This window comes from Poeciliopsis prolifica, unplaced genomic scaffold (assembly GCF_027474105.1).
Source record: "Poeciliopsis prolifica strain line A6 unplaced genomic scaffold, Auburn_PproV2 SCAFFOLD014, whole genome shotgun sequence".
In the NCBI taxonomy this organism is placed as follows: Eukaryota; Metazoa; Chordata; class Actinopteri; order Cyprinodontiformes; family Poeciliidae; genus Poeciliopsis; species Poeciliopsis prolifica.
The window spans coordinates 12,661,261-12,685,000 of NW_026562389.1; the positions used below are offsets into that span (position 1 = coordinate 12,661,261).

Here is a 23,740-nt window from a genome sequence, read left to right on the forward strand (position 1 = left end):
GTGAGAAATGTCCCCAGATCTGCTCACCTTATGATCTACGAGCTAGCAGCTACGAGCTAGCAGCTCAGACCGTGTTTGAGTCTCGGTACATTTTGAACGAGTCACAGGCCGGAGAACCGGAGAACCGGAGAACCGGGTCCAGGTCAGACCCGTTTCGCCTTAACGAAAGAACACCGTCACAGTGTAGCCGTTGCCAGGTAACCAGTCCCTCTCTGCACGTTTACCGATGACGTCATTCCATAGCAACAAACCAACGCGTCTTAGCAACTGCCAGTGAGACCTGAAGAAGAAAGTTCGTCCATTTTGTTTGCATCTCATCCGGAAGGGGAGCAGAAACCGCAGGTAAGTAACACAGTTCGAAGGAAACCTGGTTGGGTTCGGTACTTTAGTGCCTTGACGTCTCAGACCCAGTTTAACATCCATGAACCCGGAACGGAACCGGACCTGTGAAAATCTGTTCCCTGTGTCGGGAACGCGCATTGCAGCCAGAGAGGCGGATCATTTTCACTCCGGAACCTTTAGAGGAAAATATTAATGTTATTATCATAATTAGTAAATCTGTAGGCCTATCTATCTATCTATCTATCTATCTATCTATCTATCTATCTATCTATCTATCTATCTATCTATCTATCTATCTATCTATCTATCTGTCTGTCTGTCTGTCTGTCTGTCTGTCTGTCTGTCTGTCTGTCTGTCTGTCTGTCTGTCTGTCTGTCTGTCTGTCTGTCTGTCTGTCTGTCTGTCTGTCTGTCTGTCTGTCTGTCTGTCTGTCTATCTGTCTGTCTATCTGTCTGTCTGTCTATCTGTCTGTCTATCTGTCTGTCTGTCTGTCTGTCTGTCTGTCTGCCTGTCTGTCTGTCTATTATTATTATTGTTTTAACTGTGTTACTTTAAGAACGGAAGCCCCTCCCCTTTTATCATGTTGTCTTATGGGAGAGGTGTGTATTATTTATTTTGTATCTAAATGCATCCAGTTTATTTATAGATTTATTAAGTTCATTTCTGTTATGTACTTTTGTTTATGGAGGGCTTGGAGCGGGCCGCCGGTAACACGGTTATTTTCTACTTGTTGTTCTTGTCAGAATAAACCCTTTTAAAGGTGAACCACGGCCTGGTCATTTAAAACCAGCACAACGCAGATCGGATCCGGTTACATATACATTAGTGTTGGTTGTTCATTGATGTGCACTGTCCTTAATAAAGATTAAACTGGTTAATAAATTATATTTGTTCACTGTGTTTGATATTGATCCTTACAGGTCTTTGATAGTTTACGTCTCAAGGCCGTTTTGACAAATGAAGAGAACATTTTTCTGGTCAATTAATTGGTTCCCATGTTTTGGAGGGAACAGATTATTTTATGATCATATGAATTGTTTTATAGATAAATTGATGAGAAGCGACGTGAAAACGATCAGCTCCGCCTCTCTGGCTGCAGTGCGCGTTCCCGACACAGGGAACAGATTTTCACAGGGGAACCGAATTTCGCAGAAGCCCGGTTCTGGTTCTGGTCTCAGGTTAGCTGCGACTGCTTCCGGCTTGTTTGTCTCTAAATATGATTTGGATCATGAGTGGCTGATCGGAACATTTCCAGTCCTTATGACGCTACTTGCGACCTGAACTCTGACCCTTTATGGGTCATAAAACTGGATTGTTACATTATTGCTGTTGATGCTGGAGAAGGAAGGAGCTCCTGTAGAGGTCAGTGTTGCAGACATTCCTGAACCCTCTGAATGAAGATGCTCAACTTTTTCCTACTCCATCATCTCCAGAGGCACCAGTTACCGTGACAGCCATGGTAACAGAGACCGGAAGCTCAGAGGAGCTGGCTGTAAACGTCACGTCAGTAAATTTCTGTAACTCCGTCACGAGATTATTTCACAGGCGGATGATTTCATACTTTACAAACCCGATCATACGGCCTCGAGCGAAATATATTATCTGAGCTTCTCTCCGTGGTGCGTTCACCGAACAGTTTTTTTTGTGTTGCATTCACTGACCTCGGGAGCGTGGGATGGATGAGACCCTGAAGCCGCTGAGGATTCCTCCTCAGATCAGCGTCTACGCAGACAAACACAACGTGTCTCACCTGGTGGAGGTAACAGCACCACCTGCAGGCGCTCATGTGCAATGGCGGCCCACCACTGACCTGCTGTGTGTGTGTGTGTGTGTGTGTGTGTGTGTGTGTGTGTGTGTGTGTGTGTGTGTGTGTGTGTGTGTGTGTGTGTGTGTGTGTGTCAGAGCATGGTGACCGGCTTGGTGTTGGAGCAGCCAGACGATCCGATCTCCTACCTGATCAGTTTCCTGAAGAGGCTCAGCCTGGATAGTGAGTGTCAACAGGGTCGGTCTGTTTGGTTTGGGCTGGTTCTGTTGGACCCAGACGGCAGCAGAACCAGGAACCGGGTCAGCCAGAGCGGGGTTTGACCCGGTCCAGGTACGGTCCTCACCGGGCCGTGTTGCTCTGCTCAGGTCCCAAGGTGCTGCTGCTCGGCCCGCCCGCTGTCGGCAAACACACGCTGGTCAGTTCACGTGACATCACTTCCTGTTATCACTTCCTGCCCATCTTCTGCTCGTCTCACTGCTTCCTCTTCTTCTGTGGTTTACCAGGCGAAGACGCTGAGTAATGAACTGAGAGCCATTTACCTGACCGCCGAGAGTTTGCTGAAGGGACTCAGTGAGGAGGTGAGAACCGGAGGCCACGCCCACTTCCTGTTATATAAAAGGGCCCTGGTTCTCCAGACCCGGTTCTGGGCCCTGGTTCTCCTCCAGGTTCCCTGTCCTGCATTAGGCATGATTTGAGTTGCTGTCTGATGAAGAGCCGTTTGCTGATTTGCAGTCATTGTGGTGAAGCAGGAGAACCTCAGGAACCTCAGATACCTGAGGTTCCTGAGGTTCCTGAGGAAACTCAGGTGAAAGTGGAAACTCAGGTTCTGCACACAGAAAGGTTGTGGCTCCCGATTGGTTCTATTTTTCCTGAAGTTCTAGAGGGTGTCTGTGGGTTCTGGTCAGGTCCAGTTCTTGTCTTGACTACCTGATGGTACCACCTCCTCTCCTTGCTCCCTCCTTATGCCTCCACCTCCGCCGTGCTCCAACATGGAGTCACATGACCTGCATGTCTCTGTTCAGGAAGATTCTGCTGAGATTCTGGTCCAAAGGCTGCAACGGAGACTGAAGGAGACGGACTGCTTTCACAAGGTGAGTCCAGGAGAACCGGGTTCCACTGCTGCTGTTGTGCTAAGACCCAGTAGAACCAGCAGAACCAGTGAGTGATCAGCACTAAATCATCTTCAGTTTTTCTCTTTTCTTCTGAACTCAACAAACAGCTGAACTTTCAGGCGGCAGGATCAGAGTGTGTGTGTGTGTGTGTGACTGTGTGTGTGTGTGTGTGTGTGTGTGTGTGTGACTGTGTGTGTGTGTGTGTGTGTGTGTGACTGTGTGTGTGTGTGTGTGTGTGAGTGTGTGTGTGTGTGTGAGTGTGTGTGTGTGTGAGTGGGGGTGTGTGTGACTGTGTGTGTGTGTGTGTGTGACTGTGTGTGTGTGTGTGTGTGTGTGTGTGACTGTGTGTGTGTGTGTGTGTGTGTGACTGTGTGTGTGTGACTGTGTGTGTGTGTGTGACTGTGTGTGTGTGTGTGTGTGTGACTGTGTGTGTGTGTGTGTGTGTGTGTGTGACTGTGTGTGTGTGTGTGTGTGTGTGACTGTGTGTGTGTGTGTGTGTGTGTGTGTGACTGTGTGTGTGTGTGTGTGTGTGTGTGTGTGTGTGTGTGTGTGTGACTGTGTGTGTGTGTGTGTGTGTGTGTGTGTGTGACTGTGTGTGTGTGTGACTGTGTGTGTGTGACTGTGTGTGTGTGTGTGTGTGTGTGTGTGTGTGTGTGTGTGTGTGTGTGTGTGTGTGTGTGTTTGGCTTTATCTTCTTTGCCGTTGCTGCTGGCAAAGCATCACCTGTCTTTCTCAGGTGATGCTAAAGTTTGGACTGAGACCTGCAGCTTTCAGAGGCTGCTGGTGAACACATTGGACCGGTTCTGGTTCTAGTACTGTAGGTCACCACCGTGCAGCTGAACTCCAGCTGTCAGTGGTTCTTCCTGACCCTGACAGACAGCGCTGAGCATTCACTGACACGACCGGAACGGACCGGGCCGGAGCTAAAGCTTCGGGTCGCACTGATCTGGACTGGATGGTCTCTGGGACCTCCAGAGGTGGTTTCCTAGTTCTGTCGGGTCAGAACCAGGAAATGATGGTTCCAGGCTTTGGTTGGACTTGATGGAGAAACACTGAATGAAGGGTCCCTGGTTCTGATCCGGATTCAGTAACAGAACCTTAGACAGCATTTTCCATCCAGCATCAGGAGGTTCTGTTGGCCGTTCCAGGGCTGGGTGCTGGTTGGAATTCCTCAGACCCGTGTCCAGGTTCTGCAGCTCCAGCGGGCTGGAATCATCCCAGAACACGTTGGTAAGAACCGATGAAGCCTCTCGGCCGGGCCTGTCGATTCTGCAACTGATCCGAAAAGTTCTGCTGTGTTGGCAGTGATGCTGGACGCTCCAGAGGAAGTTCTGCTGCAGAGGAACAACGGCAAGCTCACCGACCCCGTCACTGGAGGTGAGTCCGGCTCGGCTCGGTCTCGTCACAGGACATCGGAACCTCCTCAGCATCACTTCCTGTCCCCAGACATCTACCATCAGCTCTTCATTCAACCGGAGAACGACACCATCAGAAGGCGTCTGGAGAGGCGACGGGGCCCGTCTGACGAGCAGCTATTGGCCGAGATGCAGCGCTACCGCTGTGAGGTCACAGCTCTGAAATCGGCCTATCAGCACGTCCTGAAGGTCTTCAACGCAGACCAGCCTCCTGCTGACGTCTACCAGCAAGGTGGAGCCATCAGAGGGGGCGGAGCCTGATTACGTGACCACTATATAGCATACAGACATGAAAGCAACAATCTGCCCACTTCCTGTTGCCTTCATCCTACTTCTTGTTACCTCTGTCCTACTTCCTGTTTCTTCTGTCCTACTTCCTATTACTTCTGTCCTACTTCCTGTTCCTCTGTCCTACTTCCTGTTACCTCTGTCCTACTTCCTGTTACCTCTATCCTACTTCCTGTTACCTCTGTCCTACTTCCTGTTACTTCTGTCCTACTTCCTGTTACTTCTGTCCTACTTCCTGTTACCTCTGTCCTACTTCCTATTACTTCTGTCCTACTTCCTGTTCCTCTGTCCTACTTCCTCTTACCTCTCTCCTACTTCCTGTTACCTCTGTCCTACTTCCTGTTACCTCTGTCCTACTTCCTGTTACCTCTGTCCTACTTCCTGTTACTTCTGTCCTACTTCCTGTTCCTCTGTCCTACTTCCTGTTACCTCTGTCCTACTTCCTGTTTCTTCTGTCCTACTTCCTGTTCCTCTGTCCTACTTCCTGTTTCTTCTGTCCTACTTCCTATTACTTCTGTCCTACTTCCTGTTCCTCTGTCCTACTTCCTCTTACCTCTCTCCTACTTCCTGTTACTTCTGTCCTACTTCCTCTTACCTCTCTCCTACTTCCTGTTACCTCTGTCCTACTTCCTGTTGCCTCTGTAATACTTCCTGTTACCTCTGACCTACTTCCTGTTTCTTCTGTCCTACTTCCTATTACTTCTGTCCTACTTCCTTTTACTTCTGTCCTACTTCCTGTTACCTCTGTCCTACTTCCTGTTACCTCTATCCTACTTCCTGTTACCTCTATCCTACTTCCAGTGACCTCTGTCCTACTTTCTGTTACTTCTGTCCTACTTCCTGTTACCTCTGTCCTACTTCCTGTTTCTTCTGTCCTACTTCCTATTACTTCTGTCCTACTTCCTGTTCCTCTGTCCTACTTCCTCTTACCTCTCTCCTACTTCCTGTTACCTCTGTCCTACTTCCTGTTACTTCTGTCCTACTTCCTGTTCCTCTGTCCTACTTTCTGTTACCTCTGTCCTACTTCCTGTTTCTTCTGTCCTACTTCCTATTACTTCTGTCCTACTTCCTGTTCCTCTGTCCTACTTCCTGTTACCTCTGTCCTACTTCCTGTTTCTTCTGTCCTACTTCCTGTTCCTCTGTCCTACTTCCTGTTACCTCTGTCCTACTTCCTGTTACCTCTTTCCTACTTCCTATTACTTCTGTCCTACTTCCTGTTCCTCTGTCCTACTTCCTGTTACCTCTGTCCTACTTCCTGTTACCTCTATCCTACTTCCTGTTACCTCTGTCCTACTTCCTATTACTTCTGTCCTACTTCCTGTTCCTCTGTCCTACTTCCTCTTACCTCTCTCCTACTTCCTGTTACCTCTGTCCTACTTCCTGTTACCTCTGTCCTACTTCCTGTTACCTCTGTCCTACTTCCTGTTTCTTCTGTCCTACTTCCTATTACTTCTGTCCTACTTCCTATTACTTCTGTCCTACTTCCTGTTACCTCTGTCCTACTTCCTGTTACCTCTATCCTACTTCCTGTTACCTCTATCCTACTTCCTGTTACCTCTGTCCTACTTCCTGTTACTTCTGTCCTACTTCCTGTTACCTCTGTCCTACTTCCTGTTTCTTCTGTCCTACTTCCTATTACTTCTGTCCTACTTTCTGTTCCTCTGTCCTACTTCCTCTTACCTCTCTCCTACTTCCTGTTACCTCTGTCCTACTTCCTGTTTCTTCTGTCCTACTTCCTGTTACCTCTGTCCTACTTCCTGTTACCTCTGTCCTACTTCCTGTTTCTTCTGTCCTACTTCCTATTACTTCTGTCCTACTTCCTGTTCCTCTGTCCTACTTCCTCTTACCTCTCTCCTACTTCCTGTTACCTCTGTCCTACTTCCTGTTACCTCTGTCCTACTTCCTGTTACCTCTGTCCTACTTCCTGTTTCTTCTGTCCTACTTCCTATTACTTCTGTCCTACTTCCTGTTACTTCTGTCCTACTTCCTGTTACCTCTGTCCTACTTCCTGTTACCTCTATCCTACTTCCTGTTACCTCTATCCTACTTCCTGTTACCTCTGTCCTACTTCCTGTTACTTCTGTCCTACTTCCTGTTACCTCTGTCCTACTTCCTGTTTCTTCTGTCCTACTTCCTATTACTTCTGTCCTACTTTCTGTTCCTCTGTCCTACTTCTTCTTACCTCTCTCCTACTTCCTGTTACCTTTGTCCTACTTCCTGTTTCTTCTGTCCTACTTCCTATTACTTCTGTCCTACTTCCTGTTCCTCTGTCCTACTTCCTCTTACCTCTCTCCTACTTCCTGTTACCTCTGTCCTACTTCCTGTTGCCTCTGTACTACTTCCTGTTACCTCTGTCCTACTTCCTGTTTCTTCTGTCCTACTTCCTATTACTTCTGTCCTACTTCCTGTTCCTCGGTCCTACTTCCTGTTACCTCTGTCCTACTTCCTGTTACCTCTGTCCTACTTCCTGTTGCCTCTGTCCTACTTCCTGTTACCTCTGTCCTACTTCCTGTTTCTTCTGTCCTACTTCCTATTACTTCTGTCCTACTTCCTGTTCCTCTGTCCTACTTCCTCTTACCTCTCTCCTACTTCCTGTTACCTCTGTCCTACTTCCTGTTACTTCTGTCCTACTTCCTGTTCCTCTGTCCTACTTCCTGTTACCTCTGTCCTACTTCTTGTTTCTTCTGTCCTACTTCCTATTACTTCTGTCCTACTTCCTGTTCCTCTGTCCTACTTCCTGTTACCTCTGTCCTACTTCCTGTTACTTCTGTCCTACTTCCTGTTCCTCTGTCCTACTTCCTGTTACCTCTGTCCTACTTCCTATTACCTCTGTCCTACTTCCTGTTCCTCTGTCCTACTTCCTGTTACCTCTATCCTACTTCCTGTTACCTCTATCCTACTTCCTGTTACCTCTGTCCTACTTCCTGTTACTTCTGTCCTACTTCCTGTTCCTCTGTCCTACTTCCTGTTTCCTCTGTCCTACTTCCTATTACTTCTGTCCTACTTTCTGTTCCTCTGTCCTACTTCCTCTTACCTCTCTCCTACTTCCTGTTACCTCTGTCCTACTTCCTATTACTTCTGTCCTACTTCCTGTTCCTCTGTCCTACTTCCTGTTACCTCTGTCCTACTTCCTGTTTCTTCTGTCCTACTTCCTATTACTTCTGTCCTACTTCCTGTTCCTCTGTCCTACTTCCTCTTACCTCTCTCCTACTTCCTGTTACCTCTGTCCTACTTCCTGTTACCTCTGTCCTACTTCCTGTTACCTCTGTCCTACTTCCTGTTTCTTCTGTCCTACTTCCTATTACTTCTGTCCTACTTCCTATTACTTCTGTCCTACTTCCTGTTACCTCTGTCCTACTTCCTGTTACCTCTATCCTACTTCCTGTTACCTCTATCCTACTTCCTGTTACCTCTGTCCTACTTCCTGTTACTTCTGTCCTACTTCCTGTTACCTCTGTCCTACTTCCTGTTTCTTCTGTCCTACTTCCTATTACTTCTGTCCTACTTTCTGTTCCTCTGTCCTACTTCCTCTTACCTCTCTCCTACTTCCTGTTACCTCTGTCCTACTTCCTGTTTCTTCTGTCCTACTTCCTATTACTTCTGTCCTACTTCCTGTTCCTCTGTCCTACTTCCTCTTACCTCTCTCCTACTTCCTGTTACCTCTGTCCTACTTCCTGTTGCCTCTGTACTACTTCCTGTTACCTCTGTCCTACTTCCTGTTTCTTCTGTCCTACTTCCTATTACTTCTGTCCTACTTCCTATTACTTCTGTACTACTTCCTGTTACCTCTGTCCTACTTCCTGTTACCTCTATCCTACTTCCTGTTACCTCTATTCTACTTCCTGTTACCTCTGTCCTACTTCCTGTTACTTCTGTCCTACTTCCTGTTACCTCTGTCCTACTTCCTGTTTCTTCTGTCCTACTTCCTATTACTTCTGTCCTACTTTCTGTTCCTCTGTCCTACTTCCTCTTACCTCTCTCCTACTTCCTGTTACTTCTGTCCTACTTCCTGTTACTTCTGTCCTACTTCCTGTTCCTCTGTCCTACTTCCTGTTACCTCTGTCCTACTTCCTGTTTCTTCTGTCCTACTTCCTATTACTTCTGTCCTACTTCCTGTTCCTCGGTCCTACTTCCTGTTACCTCTGTCCTACTTCCTGTTTCTTCTGTCCTACTTCCTATTACTTCTGTCCTACTTCCTGTTCCTCTGTCCTACTTCCTGTTACCTCTGTCCTACTTCCTGTTTCTTCTGTCCTACTTCCTATTACTTCTGTCCTACTTCCTCTTACCTCTCTCCTACTTCCTGTTACTTCTGTCCTACTTCCTGTTTCTTCTGTCCTACTTCCTATTACTTCTGTCCTACTTCCTGTTCCTCTGTCCTACTTCCTCTTACCTCTCTCCTACTTCCTGTTACCTCTGTCCTACTTCCTGTTGCCTCTGTACTACTTCCTGTTACCTCTGTCCTACTTCCTGTTTCTTCTGTCCTACTTCCTATTACTTCTGTCCTACTTCCTATTACTTCTGTACTACTTCCTGTTACCTCTGTCCTACTTCCTGTTACCTCTATCCTACTTCCTGTTACCTCTATTCTACTTCCTGTTACCTCTGTCCTACTTCCTGTTACTTCTGTCCTACTTCCTGTTACCTCTGTCCTACTTCCTGTTTCTTCTGTCCTACTTCCTATTACTTCTGTCCTACTTTCTGTTCCTCTGTCCTACTTCCTCTTACCTCTCTCCTACTTCCTGTTACTTCTGTCCTACTTCCTGTTACTTCTGTCCTACTTCCTGTTCCTCTGTCCTACTTCCTGTTACCTCTGTCCTACTTCCTGTTTCTTCTGTCCTACTTCCTATTACTTCTGTCCTACTTCCTGTTCCTCGGTCCTACTTCCTGTTACCTCTGTCCTACTTCCTGTTTCTTCTGTCCTACTTCCTATTACTTCTGTCCTACTTCCTGTTCCTCTGTCCTACTTCCTGTTACCTCTGTCCTACTTCCTGTTTCTTCTGTCCTACTTCCTATTACTTCTGTCCTACTTCCTGTTCCTCGGTCCTACTTCCTGTTACCTCTGTCCTACTTCCTGTTTCTTCTGTCCTACTTCCTATTACTTCTGTCCTACTTCCTGTTCCTCTGTCCTACTTCCTCTTACCTCTCTCCTACTTCCTGTTACCTCTGTCCTACTTCCTGTTGCCTCTGTACTACTTCCTGTTACCTCTGTCCTACTTCCTGTTTCTTCTGTCCTACTTCCTATTACTTCTGTCCTACTTCCTATTACTTCTGTACTACTTCCTGTTACCTCTGTCCTACTTCCTGTTACCTCTATCCTACTTCCTGTTACCTCTATTCTACTTCCTGTTACCTCTGTCCTACTTCCTGTTACTTCTGTCCTACTTCCTGTTACCTCTGTCCTACTTCCTGTTTCTTCTGTCCTACTTCCTATTACTTCTGTCCTACTTTCTGTTCCTCTGTCCTACTTCCTCTTACCTCTCTCCTACTTCCTGTTACTTCTGTCCTACTTCCTGTTACTTCTGTCCTACTTCCTGTTCCTCTGTCCTACTTCCTGTTACCTCTGTCCTACTTCCTGTTTCTTCTGTCCTACTTCCTATTACTTCTGTCCTACTTCCTGTTCCTCGGTCCTACTTCCTGTTACCTCTGTCCTACTTCCTGTTTCTTCTGTCCTACTTCCTATTACTTCTGTCCTACTTCCTGTTCCTCTGTCCTACTTCCTGTTACCTCTGTCCTACTTCCTGTTGCCTCTGTCCTACTTCCTGCTGCCTCCATCCTACTTCCTGTTTCCTCTGCCTAGATCTGGTTGGTTCTGATATGACAAACTGAACCCGGTCTCTGTCTCTGCTGGCCCTCAGCTCTGACCTTTGTCCAGACCCGACGTCACTTCAGAACTCCAAGAATAGTTCTGGTGGGCCCGTCAGGGTCCGGAAAGAGCCAGCTGGCCCGGCTGCTGTCTGAGAAGTACAAACTGGTGGATGGTAAACACAGGATGGTTCTGGTCGGGTCCTGGACCGGTTCTGACTTTGTTCTGATCCAGTTCTGACCCAGTCCGGTCTGTTTCCAGTGAGCTGTGGCGGCCTGCTCCGGTCGGTGGTCTCTGACGGTTCTGGTCTGGGGGCTCAGATTCAGCCCTACATGGATGTCGGCCGCCCAGGTGAGTTCAGAACCGTCTCTCAGTTCTGTGGTTCTGGACGATCTTGGTTCTGATCACCTGTATTCAGTCCCAGAATCCCTGCTGATGCCGGTTCTGGAGGCCCGACTGAGCCGGGTGGACTGCAGCTGCAGAGGATGGATCCTGCACGGCTTCCCCTGCGACATGCAGCAGGCCATGAGCCTGCACGAGTCCCAGTACCAGCCCAACAGGTACCGAACCAGAACCTGAACCAGAACCAGAACCAGAACCCATAGTTCTGGTTCTGTCACCTGCTCCTCTTCTTCCTCAGAGTCTTCTTCCTGGAGGCCAGCAATGACGTCTGCATGCAGCGGCTCTCCCTGAGAGGAACCGACCCCGTCAGCGGCGAGAGGTCAGTGGCGCGGTCCAGTCGGGCCAGAACCCGGGCCAGAACCCGGGCCAGAACCCGGGCCAGAACCCGGGCCAGAACCCGGGCCAGAACCCGGGCCAGATCGTGCAGGTACCCTTCACGGTTGCGTTTGGGTCTGCAGGTACCACGCTGTTACCCAACCAGCCCCCAGCTCTGAGGTCCAGGACCGGCTGCGGACAGCTCCGTATGACGGCAGCGCGGCGTTGTCTCAGAGGCTCAGGCAGTTCAGGTTCAACTGTGAAGGCCTGCAGGTAACCATGGCAACAGATTTCATTTGCTGACCCGGAACATGGCTCCGGATCGGAACAATCTGTGTCTCTGTCCAGACTATTTATCCAGATGCTATTCACCTGGACGCCGACCAGGACCCACACACTGTGCTGGAGTCTCTGGAGAGCCGCCTCTACACCAACTGAAACCTGAACTCACCTGGATGAACCTGGACTCACCTGGATGAACCTGGATAAGCAGCTGGACTGAGCTGAGAACACCTGAGTTTACCTGGACTGGGTTAGGCAGAATGAAGAAACTTGATGTCATAAGTTGTTTGGTTCCTAATAAAATCATTGTTGTTCTGCTGACTTTTGGTCCCAGTTCTTATTCTGGTTCTGGTTTTGTTTCAGTCAAATTTGCAGGATGTGGATCCATAATAATTTATGTTTCATGAAAGATTCTGACCCGGAGTGTTTCATACAGTTCCCGTATGAACATCGCCTTCAACAGAACCTTCAGACCCAGTTTCACCAGAACCAATCAAAACCAGATCTACTGGGAAGGAAAGAGAGCATGGGTGTGTCTGTCTCTGATTGGACAGAAACCAAACTGGGTTTGAGACAGAACCGGACTGGAATCATCATTCCTCTGAGCTGAAGCATTCTGGGGAACTGGGATTGGATCAGAATGAAAACTGGGTCGGTACAGTCCAGCTTCCTGTAACCCAGTTAGACGTTGTGAATGGTTCTGATGGCTGAGATGGTAAAGTCCAAACAGGCCTGGGTTGATTGGTGAGGGTAATGGAACCAGAACTAGCTGAGCAGCAGGCTGCTTCTATTTCTCATCCAGTAGCGGAGAGTGTGGGCTGCAGAACCGAGCCTGAGCGTCCCAGAGTCCTGGACCTTTGGACACTTCCTGCGTCTTAATTGTTACGACCTGTTAAAGACAGGGAGTGATCAATAGAATTAACAGCGACTAGTTTTGAGTTATAATATCTCAATAATCTCAGATTATTCCGCTGGTTCGTCCTGATTTCAGCATAAACTCCTCCCAGCACAGTCAGCCACACACCGAGGCGGCGGACCGTCAAAGAGCAGACCCACTGACGGGACCTTCCACAAGGCGGGGCCTCCGTGACGTAGCAGGAAGAGACTCCCACGTGTTATATTGTGTATCCGCACAGGGTTCTGGTGAGGACTTATTTCTGTTTTATTTGTTTTTATTTTAATCCACAGTTTGACAGACCGCAGCTCATTTTAAAGATGGCGGATGTTTCCTTCGCAGTGAAGAGAGGAGCTGCAGAACTTCCCTAGAAAAATGTCTGTTTAAGGGTTCTTTAGGGTTCTTTAGGGTTCTTTGGACTGGGTCCGGCTCGAGCACCAACACCTGCAGGTGATCCCTGAACACCTGGTCCTCGTGTCAGTTGGGTTGTTCCGCTGACGTCACATATCTTGGTCTAAAGGAAACAGTGAGTTAAAATCTGACGGTTTTTACATGAAGTCTGGTCCGATTCTTCTTCACGTGTTCTGTTTGGCTCGTACAGATACGTAGATGACGTCATCAGCAGAGCAGCAGCTGTGTCTGAACATCTGCAGTGTTCCTTCATCATCATCATCATCATCATCATCATCATCACTGCCCTGCAGCAGGAAATGGACGAAACACAAGAAATGGACCTCAGTGAGTCAGAACCAGCAGAGCCAACGGAACCCGGGCCAATCAGAACCAACCGGACCCAGAACCTGTTGGTCCAACAGGAGAACCCGTCCAGATTCAACCAGAAACGGACTCACCTCTGACCTCTTCGCAGACCTCCATCTGGTAACACACCTCTGATTGGTCGGTTTGCTGGGAAAGCTCCGCCCTCAAGGCGCCAAACGTGTTGGACCGCCATGTTTATTCTGAAAGTCTTTAAGTTGGTCAGTTGGTTCTGGATGGTTCTGATTGGTTCTGGTCTGAGTTGGTCCAGCAGAGGTCCGGTCTCTGGGGAGGTTCTGGTCCAGTACTGGCCCAGTTCTGCTAAACTAATTTTTCTGCAGAAGAAGCAGAAACCAGAGAGGAAGAAGAACAAGAGCTTCATCTCTCCAGAGGAAGAGGAGGAGGATGAAGAGGCTCACCTCCAGGTAATCGCGCTCTCTGACATCAGGCTCTTTTCTTCTTCTGTGGTATTAAAACAAGGCGTGCTGTTTAGGCCCCGCCCCCTGAGCTGACCCACGGAACACCACAGAAGAAGAAGAGGGGGAAGGAGGAAGTGAAAGAAGGAGGAAGTGGAGGCATCAGGACTTCCTCTCTGTTCAGGAACAACCCAGAGATCCCAGAGATCCTCAGGTACGCTCCGCTGCGATTGGCCCGGCTCGCCTGCTGCTGATTCGCCGGCTGACTTCCTGATTCCTCCCTCAGACCAGCCGTCGCCCAGCTGAAGGAGAAGGTTTTCACCTCTGACCTCTTCGCAGACCTCCACCTGCACCCCCACCTGGTAACACACCTCTGATTGGTCGGTTTGCTGGGAAAGCTCCGCCCTCAAGGCGCCAAACGTGTCGGATCAGAGCGCTGCGTCCAATCAGACGCAGTCAGGACTGGTTCTGATCGGACCTCCGCACGGTGTCGTCTGTTTCTATCTGACCCAAACCGGGTCGTTACCGTAGCAACCACTGATGTTCTGATTGGCTGTCCGTTTCCTGCAGGTAGCGACGCTCAACAAGGTTCTGAACATCTCCAGACTGACCAGGTGGGTCGGATCGGACCGGAACCAGGCAGCCCTGTGGCAGCCCTGTGGGGCCTCTGACCTCTGACCTGTGTGTGTGTGTGTGTGTGTGTGTGTGTGTGTGTGTGTGTGTGTGCAGCGTTCAGCAGCAGACCATCCCGGCTCTCCTGTCCGGACGGGACGCAGTGGTCCGGTCCCAGACAGGTTCAGGTGAGATCAGAACCTCCCAGCGGAACTGGACCTGGACCGGTCCTGTGGTTCTGCAGAACCTCACAGTCCCCTCTGTCTCAGGAAAGACGCTGTCCTACGCCGTCCCGCTGGTCCAGTGCCTGCAGGCCTCCGAGCCAAAGGTCAGCAGGTCGGACGGCCCGCTGGCGCTCGTCGTGGTTCCGACCCGGGAGGTTGGTTCCGCCTTCTCTGCAGGTTTTGGTGATCCGATCGAACCTCTGACTGATTTCTGCTCTGTTCCAGCTCGCCCTTCAGACTTACAACACCTTCCAGAAGCTGCTCAAGGTACCAGAACCCTGTTACTGGACCAGAACCAGAACCCAGTTACAGAGAAGGAGCAGCACTGGGTCCTGATCTGCTGCGGACAGGAATTTTGTGGTTCTGGTTCTGGTTCCTATGTGAGGTGGTCCCAGCTCTGGTTCTGAGCCATAAAGCAGTGTAATTTGGGTTCTGAGCCCGCTGGACCCGGAAACCCGATGGTTCTGACGTGCCTGGTTCTGGTTTTGTCCGCAGCCGTTCACCTGGATCGTTCCTGGCATTCTGATGGGAGGAGAGAAGAAGAAAGCAGAGAAGGCCAGGTACTGTCTGGTTCATCAGAACCTCCGGCTGGTTCTGGCCGTCAGCGGTCGGTTCTGATGGTTCTGCTGGTTCTGGTCTCCAGGATCCGTAAGGGGATGAACGTGGTGGTGTCGACGCCGGGCCGGCTGGCCGATCACGTCCAGAACACGCTCAGCTTGGCGCTCGGCGCAGTGCGCTGGCTGGTTCTGGACGAGGCAGACAGGTGGGTCGGACCGGGCCGCCGGGTCCAGAACCGGCGGTTCTGGTCTAATGGGTCCTCTGGCCTCCAGGATCCTCGACCTGGGTTTCGACCGGGAGCTGACAGTGATCCTGAATGGGCTGAACAGAACCGGGCCGACCCGGCAGACCGTGCTGCTGTCGGCCACGCTGAGCCCAGGTGAGGCGGCTCGCCGCTGCCCCCGCTGGTCGCGGCCCGCCACGTCCGCTGACTGCTCCTGTGCCGCAGGTGTGACGCGCCTGGCGGACGTCTGCTTGCGTGATCCAATCGGAATCAGCGTTTCTGGCCACGCCCCCTCTGACCCGCCCGGCCAATCGGAGAGCTTCGCTGTTCCCGAGGCGCTGCAGCAGTTTGTGGTTCTGGTCCCCAGTAAGGTCCGGCTGGTCTGTCTCGCCGCTTTCATCCTGGACCAGTGCAAGGTGTTCACATGGCAACCGCTGCTTCTCCGCACCTGGTTGCCATGGAGACCTGACCGCCTGCCACTCTCAGTTTTCTCACAGCAACAAGATCATCGTTTTCATGTCGAGCTGCGAAGCCGTCGAGTTCCTGCACCTGCTCCTCAGCGCCGTCCTGACCCGGCACGCGGCCAATCAGGAGCTCGGATTCCTGCGTCTCCATGGCAACATGAAACAGGAGGTAAGACCGCCCCCAGCTGGCCGCAGTTTCATCTTCATCATCGTCTCTGAGGCCGCCGCCGCCGCGTCTCTGAGGCCGCCGCCGCGTCTCTGAGGCCGCCGCCGCCGCGTCTCTGAGGCCGCCGCCGCCGCGTCTCTGAGGCCGCCGCCGCCGCGTCTCTGAGGCCGCCGCCGCCGCGTCTCTGAGGCCGCCGCCGCCGCGTCTCTGAGGCCGCCGCCGCGTCTCTGAGGCCGCCGCCGCGTCTCTGAGGCCGCCGCCGCGTCTCTGAGGCTGTGTCTCCTCCACAGGAACGCTGTCAGGTTTTCCACCAGTTCTCTGCTTCCACCACTGGAGTCCTGCTGTGCACGGTGAGCAGGGCCCACCAGGGGGCGCCGGCCGCCGTTACCACCGGGGGGCGCTGGGGGAGGCTGCTAGTTAGAAAACATAGTCAGGCTGCAAATTTTGAGGGTTTCTCTGAACATTCGGGTCGGGTCGGGCAGAACTCTTTGACTCTTTACTCAGCTTCCTCTTCTTCTTCCAGGACGTAGCCGCCAGAGGGCTGGATCTTCCTCAAGTTACCTGGATTGTTCAGGTAAAGATACAGTCAGGCTGGAAACCCACCAGAACCAGAACCGGTTAACAGGTCCGGTCCTTCTGTTTCAGTACACTCCTCCCTCGTCAGCTGCTGAGTACGTTCACCGAGTCGGCCGCACGGCTCGGATCGGAGGAAGAGGAAACAGCCTCCTCTTCCTCACTCCGGCTGAGGCCGCCTTCATCACAGAGCTGGCCAATCACAACATCAGGTGGGTGGACCGACTGCTGCAGTGAGCCAATCACTAACCAACACCGTCAGAAATATATCTGGTACCAGCATAACTGATTCTGACCGGTTCTGACTGGTTCTAACCGGTTCTGACTGGTTCTAACTGGTTCTGACTGGTTCTAACTGGTTCTGACTGGTTCTAACCGGTTCTACCCGGTTCTGACTGGTTCTAACCGGTTCTGACTGGTTCTAACCGGTTCTGACTGGTTCTAACTGGTTCTGACTGGTTCTAACTGGTTCTGACTGGTTCTAACCGGTTCTACCCGGTTCTGACTGGTTCTAACCGGTTCTGACTGGTTCTAACTGGTTCTGACTGGTTCTAACTGGTTCTGACTGGTTCTAACTGGTTCTGACTGGTTCTAACTGGTTCTGACTGGTTCTAACTGGTTCTGACTGGTTCTAACCGGTTCTGACTGGTTCTAACTGGTTCTGACCGGTTCTACCCGGTCTGACTGGTTCTAACCGGTTCTGACTGGTTCTAACTGGTTCTGACCGGTTCTACCCGGTTCTGACTGGTTCTAACTGGTTCTGACTGGTTCTAACCGGTTCTGACTGGTTCTAACTGGTTCTGACCCGTTCTACCCGGTTCTGACTGGTTCTAACTGGTTCTGACCGGTTCTACCCGGTTCTGACTGGTTCTAACTGGTTCTGACTGGTTCTAACCGGTTCTGACTGGTTCTAACTGGTTCTGACCGGTTCTACCCGGTTCTGACTGGTTCTAACTGGTTCTGACCGGTTCTACCCGGTTCTGACTGGTTCTAACTGGTTCTGACCTGTTCTACCCGGTTCTGACTGGTTCTAACTGGTTCTGACCGGTTCTACCCGGTTCTGACTGGTTCTAACTGGTTCTGACCGGTTCTACCCGGTTCTGACTGGTTCTAACCGGTTCTTACTGGTTCTACCCGGTTCTGACTGGTTCTAACCGGTTCTGACTGGTTCTAACTGGTTCTGACCGGTTCTACCCGGTTCTGACTGGTTCTAACTGGTTCTGACCGGTTCTACCCGGTTCTGACTGGTTCTAACCGGTTCTGACTGGTTCTAACTGGTTCTGACCGGTTCTACCCGGTTCTGACTGGTTCTAACTGGTTCTGACTGGTTCTAACCGGTTCTGACTGGTTCTAACTGGTTCTGACCGGTTCTACCCCGGTTTCGACTGGTTCTAACTGGTTCTGACTGGTTCTAACCGGTTCTGACTGGTTCTAACTGGTTCTGACTGGTTCTAACCGGTTCTGACTGGTTCTAACCGGTTCTGACTGGTTCTAACTGGTTCTGACCGGTTCTACCCGGTTCTGACTGGTTCTAACTGGTTCTGACTGGTTCTAACCGGTTCTGACTGGTTCTAACTGGTTCTGACCGGTTCTACCCGGTTCTGACTGGTTCTAACTGGTTCTGACTGGTTCTAACCGGTTCTGACTGGTTCTAACTGGTTCTGACTGGTTCTAACCGGTTCTGACTGGTTCTAACTGGTTCTGACCGGTTCTACCCGGTTCTGACTGGTTCTAACCGGTTCTGACTGGTTCTAACTGGTTGCAGTGTCTCAGAGATGAAACTGGAGGACATTCTATCCTGTCTAATGAAGGACGATGCCTTCAAGGGGCGTGGGAAATACAACAGCCAGGTGGGTGGAACCTCTGATTTTAGCCTGACCTCTGACCTCAGTGGGAGGAGCTGACCTCTGATAGTCCCGTGTGTTCCCAGACGTCGCCCCAGGCGCTGCAGCAGGACATCAGGGAGCGCGCCACCGTCCTGCAGACGCAGCTGGAGGACTTTGTTCACTCCGACGCCCGCTGGGTGCAAGCGGCTAAGAAAGGTACCGTGGTCACATGACCCGCTGGATGCGTTTGTGATTGTCTGGCTTGACTTGTTGCCGTGCTGCAGCGCTGCAGTCCTTCCTGCGGGCCTACACCACCTACCCCGCCCACCTGAAGCAGGTGTTCCACCTGCGGCGCCTCCACCTGGGTCACGCCGCCAAGAGCTTCGGCCTGAGAGACGCTCCGCACGGCCTGAGCCCTGGCCTTGACCCCGGAGGCCACCGGGGCCACCGGGTCTGGGAAAGCAGCAGGAACCAGAACCAGACCGGGAAACGGGCAGGAAGCCCGAGGAAGAACCAGAACCAGAACCCGGGGTTGAAACGGTGAGTGGCTGATCCTCCGTCTGATACTACATTACCCATAGTTCCCTGTTGCTGTTACTGTGGAAACCCACTTCCTCCATCAGGCTCCGTCCGGGTCACAGGGAAGCGGCTCTAATCCGGTCAGAGTTCTCCAGCGGCTTGGAGGGAGGCGGGGCCAAGAGGAAGAGGAAGAGGAAGGTCACTGAGGAAGAGGAGGACTGATGAAAGTGGTTCTGAACAGAACCGTCTTGGCCCGAATCCCCAGAATCGCTCTGGTTCTGTCAGGCTGGACCCGGGCCAGCAGACTGGGTTTATCGTCAGAGTGAGACATCGTGACACAGAACGTCTTTGATTGGACAAATTTTATTTACAATCAAATAAAAAACAGAAAAAGTTTCAGGTTTATATTTCAAACACATTTCAGACCGGGCCCGGTTCTGGAGAACCACAGGGGAGGAACCAGGTCAGTACCGGGTCAGAATCTGATCGGAACCGGATCAGAACTGGGCCTCCAGGCGGTTTGGATCTGACTGGTTAGGATCCAGGAGTTCTGATGGTCCGTTTGGTTCTACGGAACCAGAAAAAATCCAGAGCTTCACCACAGAACCTTTTGGACCTTTATGCTGCAGATCCACAGGCTCTGGTTCTTCCAGACGACAGGCTTCTGTCCAATCAGAGAGCAGCTTTCTTTCACCTTTGACCTGATCAAACCACGCCGTCCGGTGCCATGGGATCGGAAGGACGCTGCTGTGACATCACGCCGTCCAGACTGGCCGGTCCGGTTTCAGAGACTGGGTCAGGTTCTGAAACTGATGAAGGACCAAACAATGGTGGGCGTGGCCTCCGTGCAGCTACGGGTCCGTTGTGGGCGGGGCCACAGGGGTCAGAGGACACCGGAAGTGAGGCGGAGGAGCCAGCCAGCCAGCAGGTCCAAACTGGAAGCGGCCTGGCGATCCACTGGGTTCTGAAACAGAAATCCGGAGTTGGAACCGGATCCGGTTCCAACAGGCCCAACTTTGTTTTATCCTGCAGATTAAGGTTGGGCTGAGTCCAATATCTACATCTGTTATGTTCTGTGGGGAGAAGCTCAGTAGACAAGGAACAGCTTTTATTCTTCTGCTGCTGCTCCGGCTACTGGCACGCCACCTAGTGGTGGACACAACATCTATCTAGGACTATACATTATGTGTGTAGGTCTGTGTGTGTGTGTAGGTGTGTGTGTGTAGGTGTGTGTGTGTGTAGGTGTGTGTATGTGTGTCTGTGTGTGTGTGTGTGTGTAGGTGTGTGTGTGTGTGTGTGTATGTAGGTGTGTGTGTGTGTAGGTGTGTGTGTGTGTCTGTGTGTGTGTAGGTGTGTGTGTGTAGGTGTGTGTGTGTGTAGGTGTGTGTGTGTAGGTGTGTGTGTGTGTAGGTGTGTGTGTGTGTAGGTGTGTGTATGTGTGTGTGTGTGTGTAGGTGTGTATGTGTGTGTGTAGGTGTGTGTATGTGTGTCTGTGTGTGTAGGTGTGTGTATGTGTGTCTGTGTGTGTGTGTGTGTAGGTGTGTGTGTGTGTGTGTGTGTGTGTAGGTGTGTGTGTGATGATGATCATTGTCAAAAACGTGAAAAAAGTCTGACAGTTTATCCAGAACACGTTATCGGGTTCTTCTCGGCGTCCATTGTTCTCCAGTTGAGATGTGATGGGAGACGCCCATCAACGTGCTGGTCGGTTCCAACGGATCCAGAACCTGACCGGGACTGAAATATGGTAAGGACGCATCAGACAATCACATCGCAGATGTAGATGTGGTTCTGATCCAGCATAACTTCTGGTTGTACTCTAAACACTAGTGACGGTAAATGAGGATTCATGAAGCCTTTCGACCCAAAGCATAACTGTGTCAATACTGTGTCACTGAATACTGACACCTGCTGGACATTAGAAATCCCTGCAGGCAATGTAGTTGCCAGACTGATTTCTTGACCTAGTCCAGTGGTCCAGTTACTGCGGACCGGTCAAGACTTGCGATGTGGCTCCGGGAGACAGGGCCGTAAGATCATCCTTTTTTCCCCATTTGCGACATCGCAGCCTGTTGAATGTGACAGGGAGCCAATCAGAAAGCCCGGTGACGTAAGAACGGAGGGGAATCCCTAACATGGCGCAACTGAGAGCCTGGTGGACATCGGAGATGATGTGTGGAAATGTTTACTGTATCTGGTTCTGTTTAGTCAGTTAAAATGTTAACTATGATGAATCACAGAGCAGCTGCTCCTTTTATCAAACAGCTTTTCTTTTTGTTTCGTCTTTTATTGCTTAAAATGATCCACAAATGATCACTACTGTTTTTACATCGTCATCGCTTTGATTATTGGAAATTCACTGTGGGATGTTTCACTGGATCTTCTTCTTCGGTTCTGGTGCAGTGGAACCGGTTCTGGTGCAGTGGAACCGGTTCTGGTGATGTGGAACCGGTTCTGGTGCAGTGGAACCGGTTCTGGTGCAGTGGAACCGGTTCTGGTGCAGTGGAACCGGTTCTGGTGATGTGGAACCGGTTCTGGTTCTGTGTTGCTCCTGGACTCTCAAACCGACCGAATCTGTTGGACTTTTATCGGCTCTGAGGTCACAGAGGTTTGGGAAATCGGCCAACGATCCTTAAACCAACCAGACTTAAAACTTACATCTGCTCTCATCTTGACCTCTGACCTCACGCTCTCTGACTCTGGTTGCTATGGTAACACTTACATGTCCCTTCAAAATAAGATGCAGCTGCGCCACAAAACCAACATTTTACTTTGGTGAAAGTTTTAACTCAGGATATCGACTGATGGACCCTGAGCTGTTTCTCCTTCTGGAGACGAGAGACACCTGGTCTCCATGGTGATGCAGTCTGAAGCTTCATTGGCTCATTAATTTGTAGAATACCTGAGTTTATCCAGGTGTATCTGGGATTCATCCTGATGCTCTATGATGCCTCAGCACTGAGGAGGTGGATTTAATAAATCAACAGTTCTGTCAAACATATGAAACTTAACCTGCAGGACATGATATGAATATAAACTAAAAGTCAATTTCAGCTGAATTAGGATTCAGATAGATCCAGTAGAAACTGGAAAGAACCGGATGAAACATCAACCAACAGCTTATTTAAGATCAAAACGACCAAACCTTTCGTTTCCCTTCAGGCTCCACATTGACGCTGTAAAAGATCAAGAATCATTTTTGCAGATTTGCTTCCATTTTTGGCTCTGGTGAAGCAACGCGCACCGACACGGCGTTCTTCTATGGGTCTGACGCATCGGTCCAAATTCAATCATTACAAACCTTCAATCTCTTTTATAAAGGGTTCAATAAAAAGCATAAATTAGTCAAATCAATCAGATTTGTTCCTGAATCTTTTCTAGAGTCTATAAGAAACCTGGAGGTCCATGTCCGAGCGCAACCGGTAACCAGAACCCACCCGACCCGACAGACAGCAGAGAAAGTGGCGGGATGCTGATTTTATAAAAGAAAGGAAAAGGCTGAAAGACATAATGAGCCGAACTGCGACCAGAACCAGAACCATACCTCCCGGATCCTCCTGGATCTTTCCTCCTCTCCCTCTCCAGGTGTGTCTCTGACCTTGTTTTCTCCTCTGCTGGATCCAACCTGAAGGTTCTGTTCACTGTGGGTCGGTTAAAAAACTTTGGGCTCAGCTCGGTTCTGCTGAGATCCATTCAGTAATTGAAAAGTAAAGAATAAATGCAACAATCAGGTTTTAATGATTATTTATTTATGATTGATGCAGAGAACCGGACCGGACCAGAACCTGGTTCTGTCTTGTAAAAGAATGAAACTCGTTCCCATGGAGCAAACATTGCTGCTTTATGAGCAGTAATCAGAACCGGTCCGGTTCTGGCTCCAATCCGGCCGTCCTCTCTGGATCACCGGTTCTGCTGCTGAGCGCTGGCGGCCCGCTCCCGGGCCGCCGGATCCCGGAAAGTGTCCAGCGCCGCCGGAATCTGCAGGGGAAGCAGAGATGGGTCACCTGTAGCACGACCAGAACCAGAACCGTCTGACCCAATCAGCTGTGAGTTCAAATATAAAAGACTGGTGCGTGTTCATGTGTGTGTTCAGGTGAGTCCAGATGTGTTTTACCTGTGAAAACTGAGGCAGGGTGAAGTCTTTCTTTTCGACTATTTCGGTTCTGGCGCTCCTCAGCAGGCTGGTTCTGGTCTCTGCAGCTCGACCCTGTTTTGCCTGTGATCATCCAATCAATAATCAATGGGACATCCGAGAGGAGTGCCGGTCCGGTTCTCTAAGCCCGGTGATGTTTGGACCGCCCTCTCACCGTCAGGTTGCCAGGTCGGTTCCGGCTCATCTGCTCCTCCAGCCAGCGATGGCCGTAGTGGTGAGCCAGGACGTCGGCCAGCGGAGAGGACGGCCTGATCGGACATCAATAATCGATCTGAGCCGTGATCGGACCCATAGCAGCTCAATCAGTCGGCCGATCCGGTTCCTCACCTGTTGCGGATACCGAACGTGATGTCCGGTACCAGATGGGGCCGCCGTGAGGTTCTGCAGTGCTGCTGCTTCTCTGCGGCCTGTATCTGAAGGTCCCCCACCTGGATCCGGTACTGCCTCAGCTCCTTGGCCGTCACCAAACCGGACCGGACTGCATCCCGGTTCAGAGCCACGAAGTTCGGACACGAAACCTTAATCACAGCCTCTTCGGCTTCGGTCTGCAGCTGCCAGCTGGACAGAGCTGGAACACAGAGTCAGAACAGCTGGAACCAAACACCAGGAACCAAACACCGGGAACCAAACACCA

General features: G+C 50.7%; 3 protein-coding genes across 8 annotated transcripts in view; 2 read left to right on the plus strand and 1 right to left on the minus strand.

The window, feature by feature from the left end:
- Window positions 1-207: 207 nt before the first annotated feature.
- ak8 (adenylate kinase 8) lies at window positions 208-12,045 on the plus strand. 5 transcript variants are annotated; one of them, XM_055039988.1, is made up of 15 exons: window positions 210-342; window positions 1,979-2,101; window positions 2,245-2,329; window positions 2,473-2,522; window positions 2,611-2,685; window positions 3,130-3,198; window positions 4,368-4,449; window positions 4,525-4,596; window positions 4,666-4,866; window positions 10,778-10,900; window positions 10,987-11,076; window positions 11,144-11,285; window positions 11,366-11,446; window positions 11,586-11,715; window positions 11,791-12,045. In XM_055039988.1, exons 2-15 carry the CDS (start codon window positions 2,018-2,020, stop codon window positions 11,878-11,880), a joined length of 1,374 nt encoding a protein of 457 aa, XP_054895963.1. In that variant the 5' UTR covers window positions 210-342; window positions 1,979-2,017; the 3' UTR covers window positions 11,881-12,045. The 5 variants fall into 5 exon arrangements, with proteins under 5 accessions (XP_054895965.1, XP_054895963.1, XP_054895964.1 ...); XM_055039989.1 differs by having other exon boundaries at window positions 210-341; window positions 1,992-2,101; XM_055039985.1 differs by having other exon boundaries at window positions 210-341; window positions 2,001-2,101.
- Window positions 12,046-12,815: 770 nt separating this feature from the next.
- On the plus strand, window positions 12,816-19,368 carry ddx31 (DEAD (Asp-Glu-Ala-Asp) box polypeptide 31). 2 transcript variants are annotated; one of them, XM_055039886.1, is made up of 21 exons: window positions 12,816-13,145; window positions 13,221-13,357; window positions 13,717-13,800; window positions 13,869-14,005; window positions 14,078-14,153; window positions 14,362-14,405; window positions 14,521-14,591; window positions 14,673-14,782; window positions 14,853-14,894; window positions 15,123-15,187; window positions 15,271-15,390; window positions 15,458-15,564; window positions 15,634-15,824; window positions 15,895-16,041; window positions 16,329-16,388; window positions 16,562-16,612; window positions 16,684-16,823; window positions 18,377-18,461; window positions 18,542-18,653; window positions 18,722-18,977; window positions 19,061-19,368. In XM_055039886.1, the coding sequence occupies exons 2-21, from the start codon at window positions 13,229-13,231 to the stop codon at window positions 19,176-19,178; spliced, it is 2,145 nt and encodes a 714-aa protein (XP_054895861.1). In that variant the 5' UTR covers window positions 12,816-13,145; window positions 13,221-13,228; the 3' UTR covers window positions 19,179-19,368. The 2 variants fall into 2 exon arrangements, with proteins under 2 accessions (XP_054895861.1, XP_054895862.1); XM_055039887.1 differs by having other exon boundaries at window positions 13,720-13,800.
- Window positions 19,369-22,680: 3,312 nt separating this feature from the next.
- The window catches only part of cfap77 (cilia and flagella associated protein 77), a 9,964-nt gene continuing 8,904 nt past the window's right edge, over window positions 22,681-23,740 (minus strand). The window contains exons 4-7 of the mRNA XM_055039911.1: window positions 23,434-23,674; window positions 23,261-23,354; window positions 23,068-23,169; window positions 22,681-22,931 (exon numbers count right to left, since the gene is read on the minus strand). Coding sequence (XP_054895886.1) covers window positions 22,854-22,931; window positions 23,068-23,169; window positions 23,261-23,354; window positions 23,434-23,674 — 515 coding nt within the window. The 3' untranslated portion in view covers window positions 22,681-22,853. The remainder of the gene's footprint in view (window positions 22,932-23,067; window positions 23,170-23,260; window positions 23,355-23,433; window positions 23,675-23,740) is intronic.

Bases quoted from the DNA above. Each gene is read 5' to 3' on its own strand.
- ak8 (XM_055039988.1), top strand. From the start codon at position 2,018: ATGGATGAGACCCTGAAGCCGCTGAGGATTCCTCCTCAGATCAGCGTC. The intron at 4,867-10,777 runs GTGGAGCCATCA...GCTGGCCCTCAG, and splicing joins TGCTGACGTCTACCAGCAAG to CTCTGACCTTTGTCCAGACC. The intron at 11,077-11,143 runs GTGAGTTCAGAA...ACCTGTATTCAG, and splicing joins CATGGATGTCGGCCGCCCAG to TCCCAGAATCCCTGCTGATG.
- ddx31 (XM_055039886.1), top strand. From the start codon at position 13,229: ATGACGTCATCAGCAGAGCAGCAGCTGTGTCTGAACATCTGCAGTGTT. The intron at 15,391-15,457 runs GTGGGTCGGACC...TCTGGCCTCCAG, and splicing joins GTTCTGGACGAGGCAGACAG to GATCCTCGACCTGGGTTTCG. The intron at 18,978-19,060 runs GTGAGTGGCTGA...TTCCTCCATCAG, and splicing joins CAGAACCCGGGGTTGAAACG to GCTCCGTCCGGGTCACAGGG.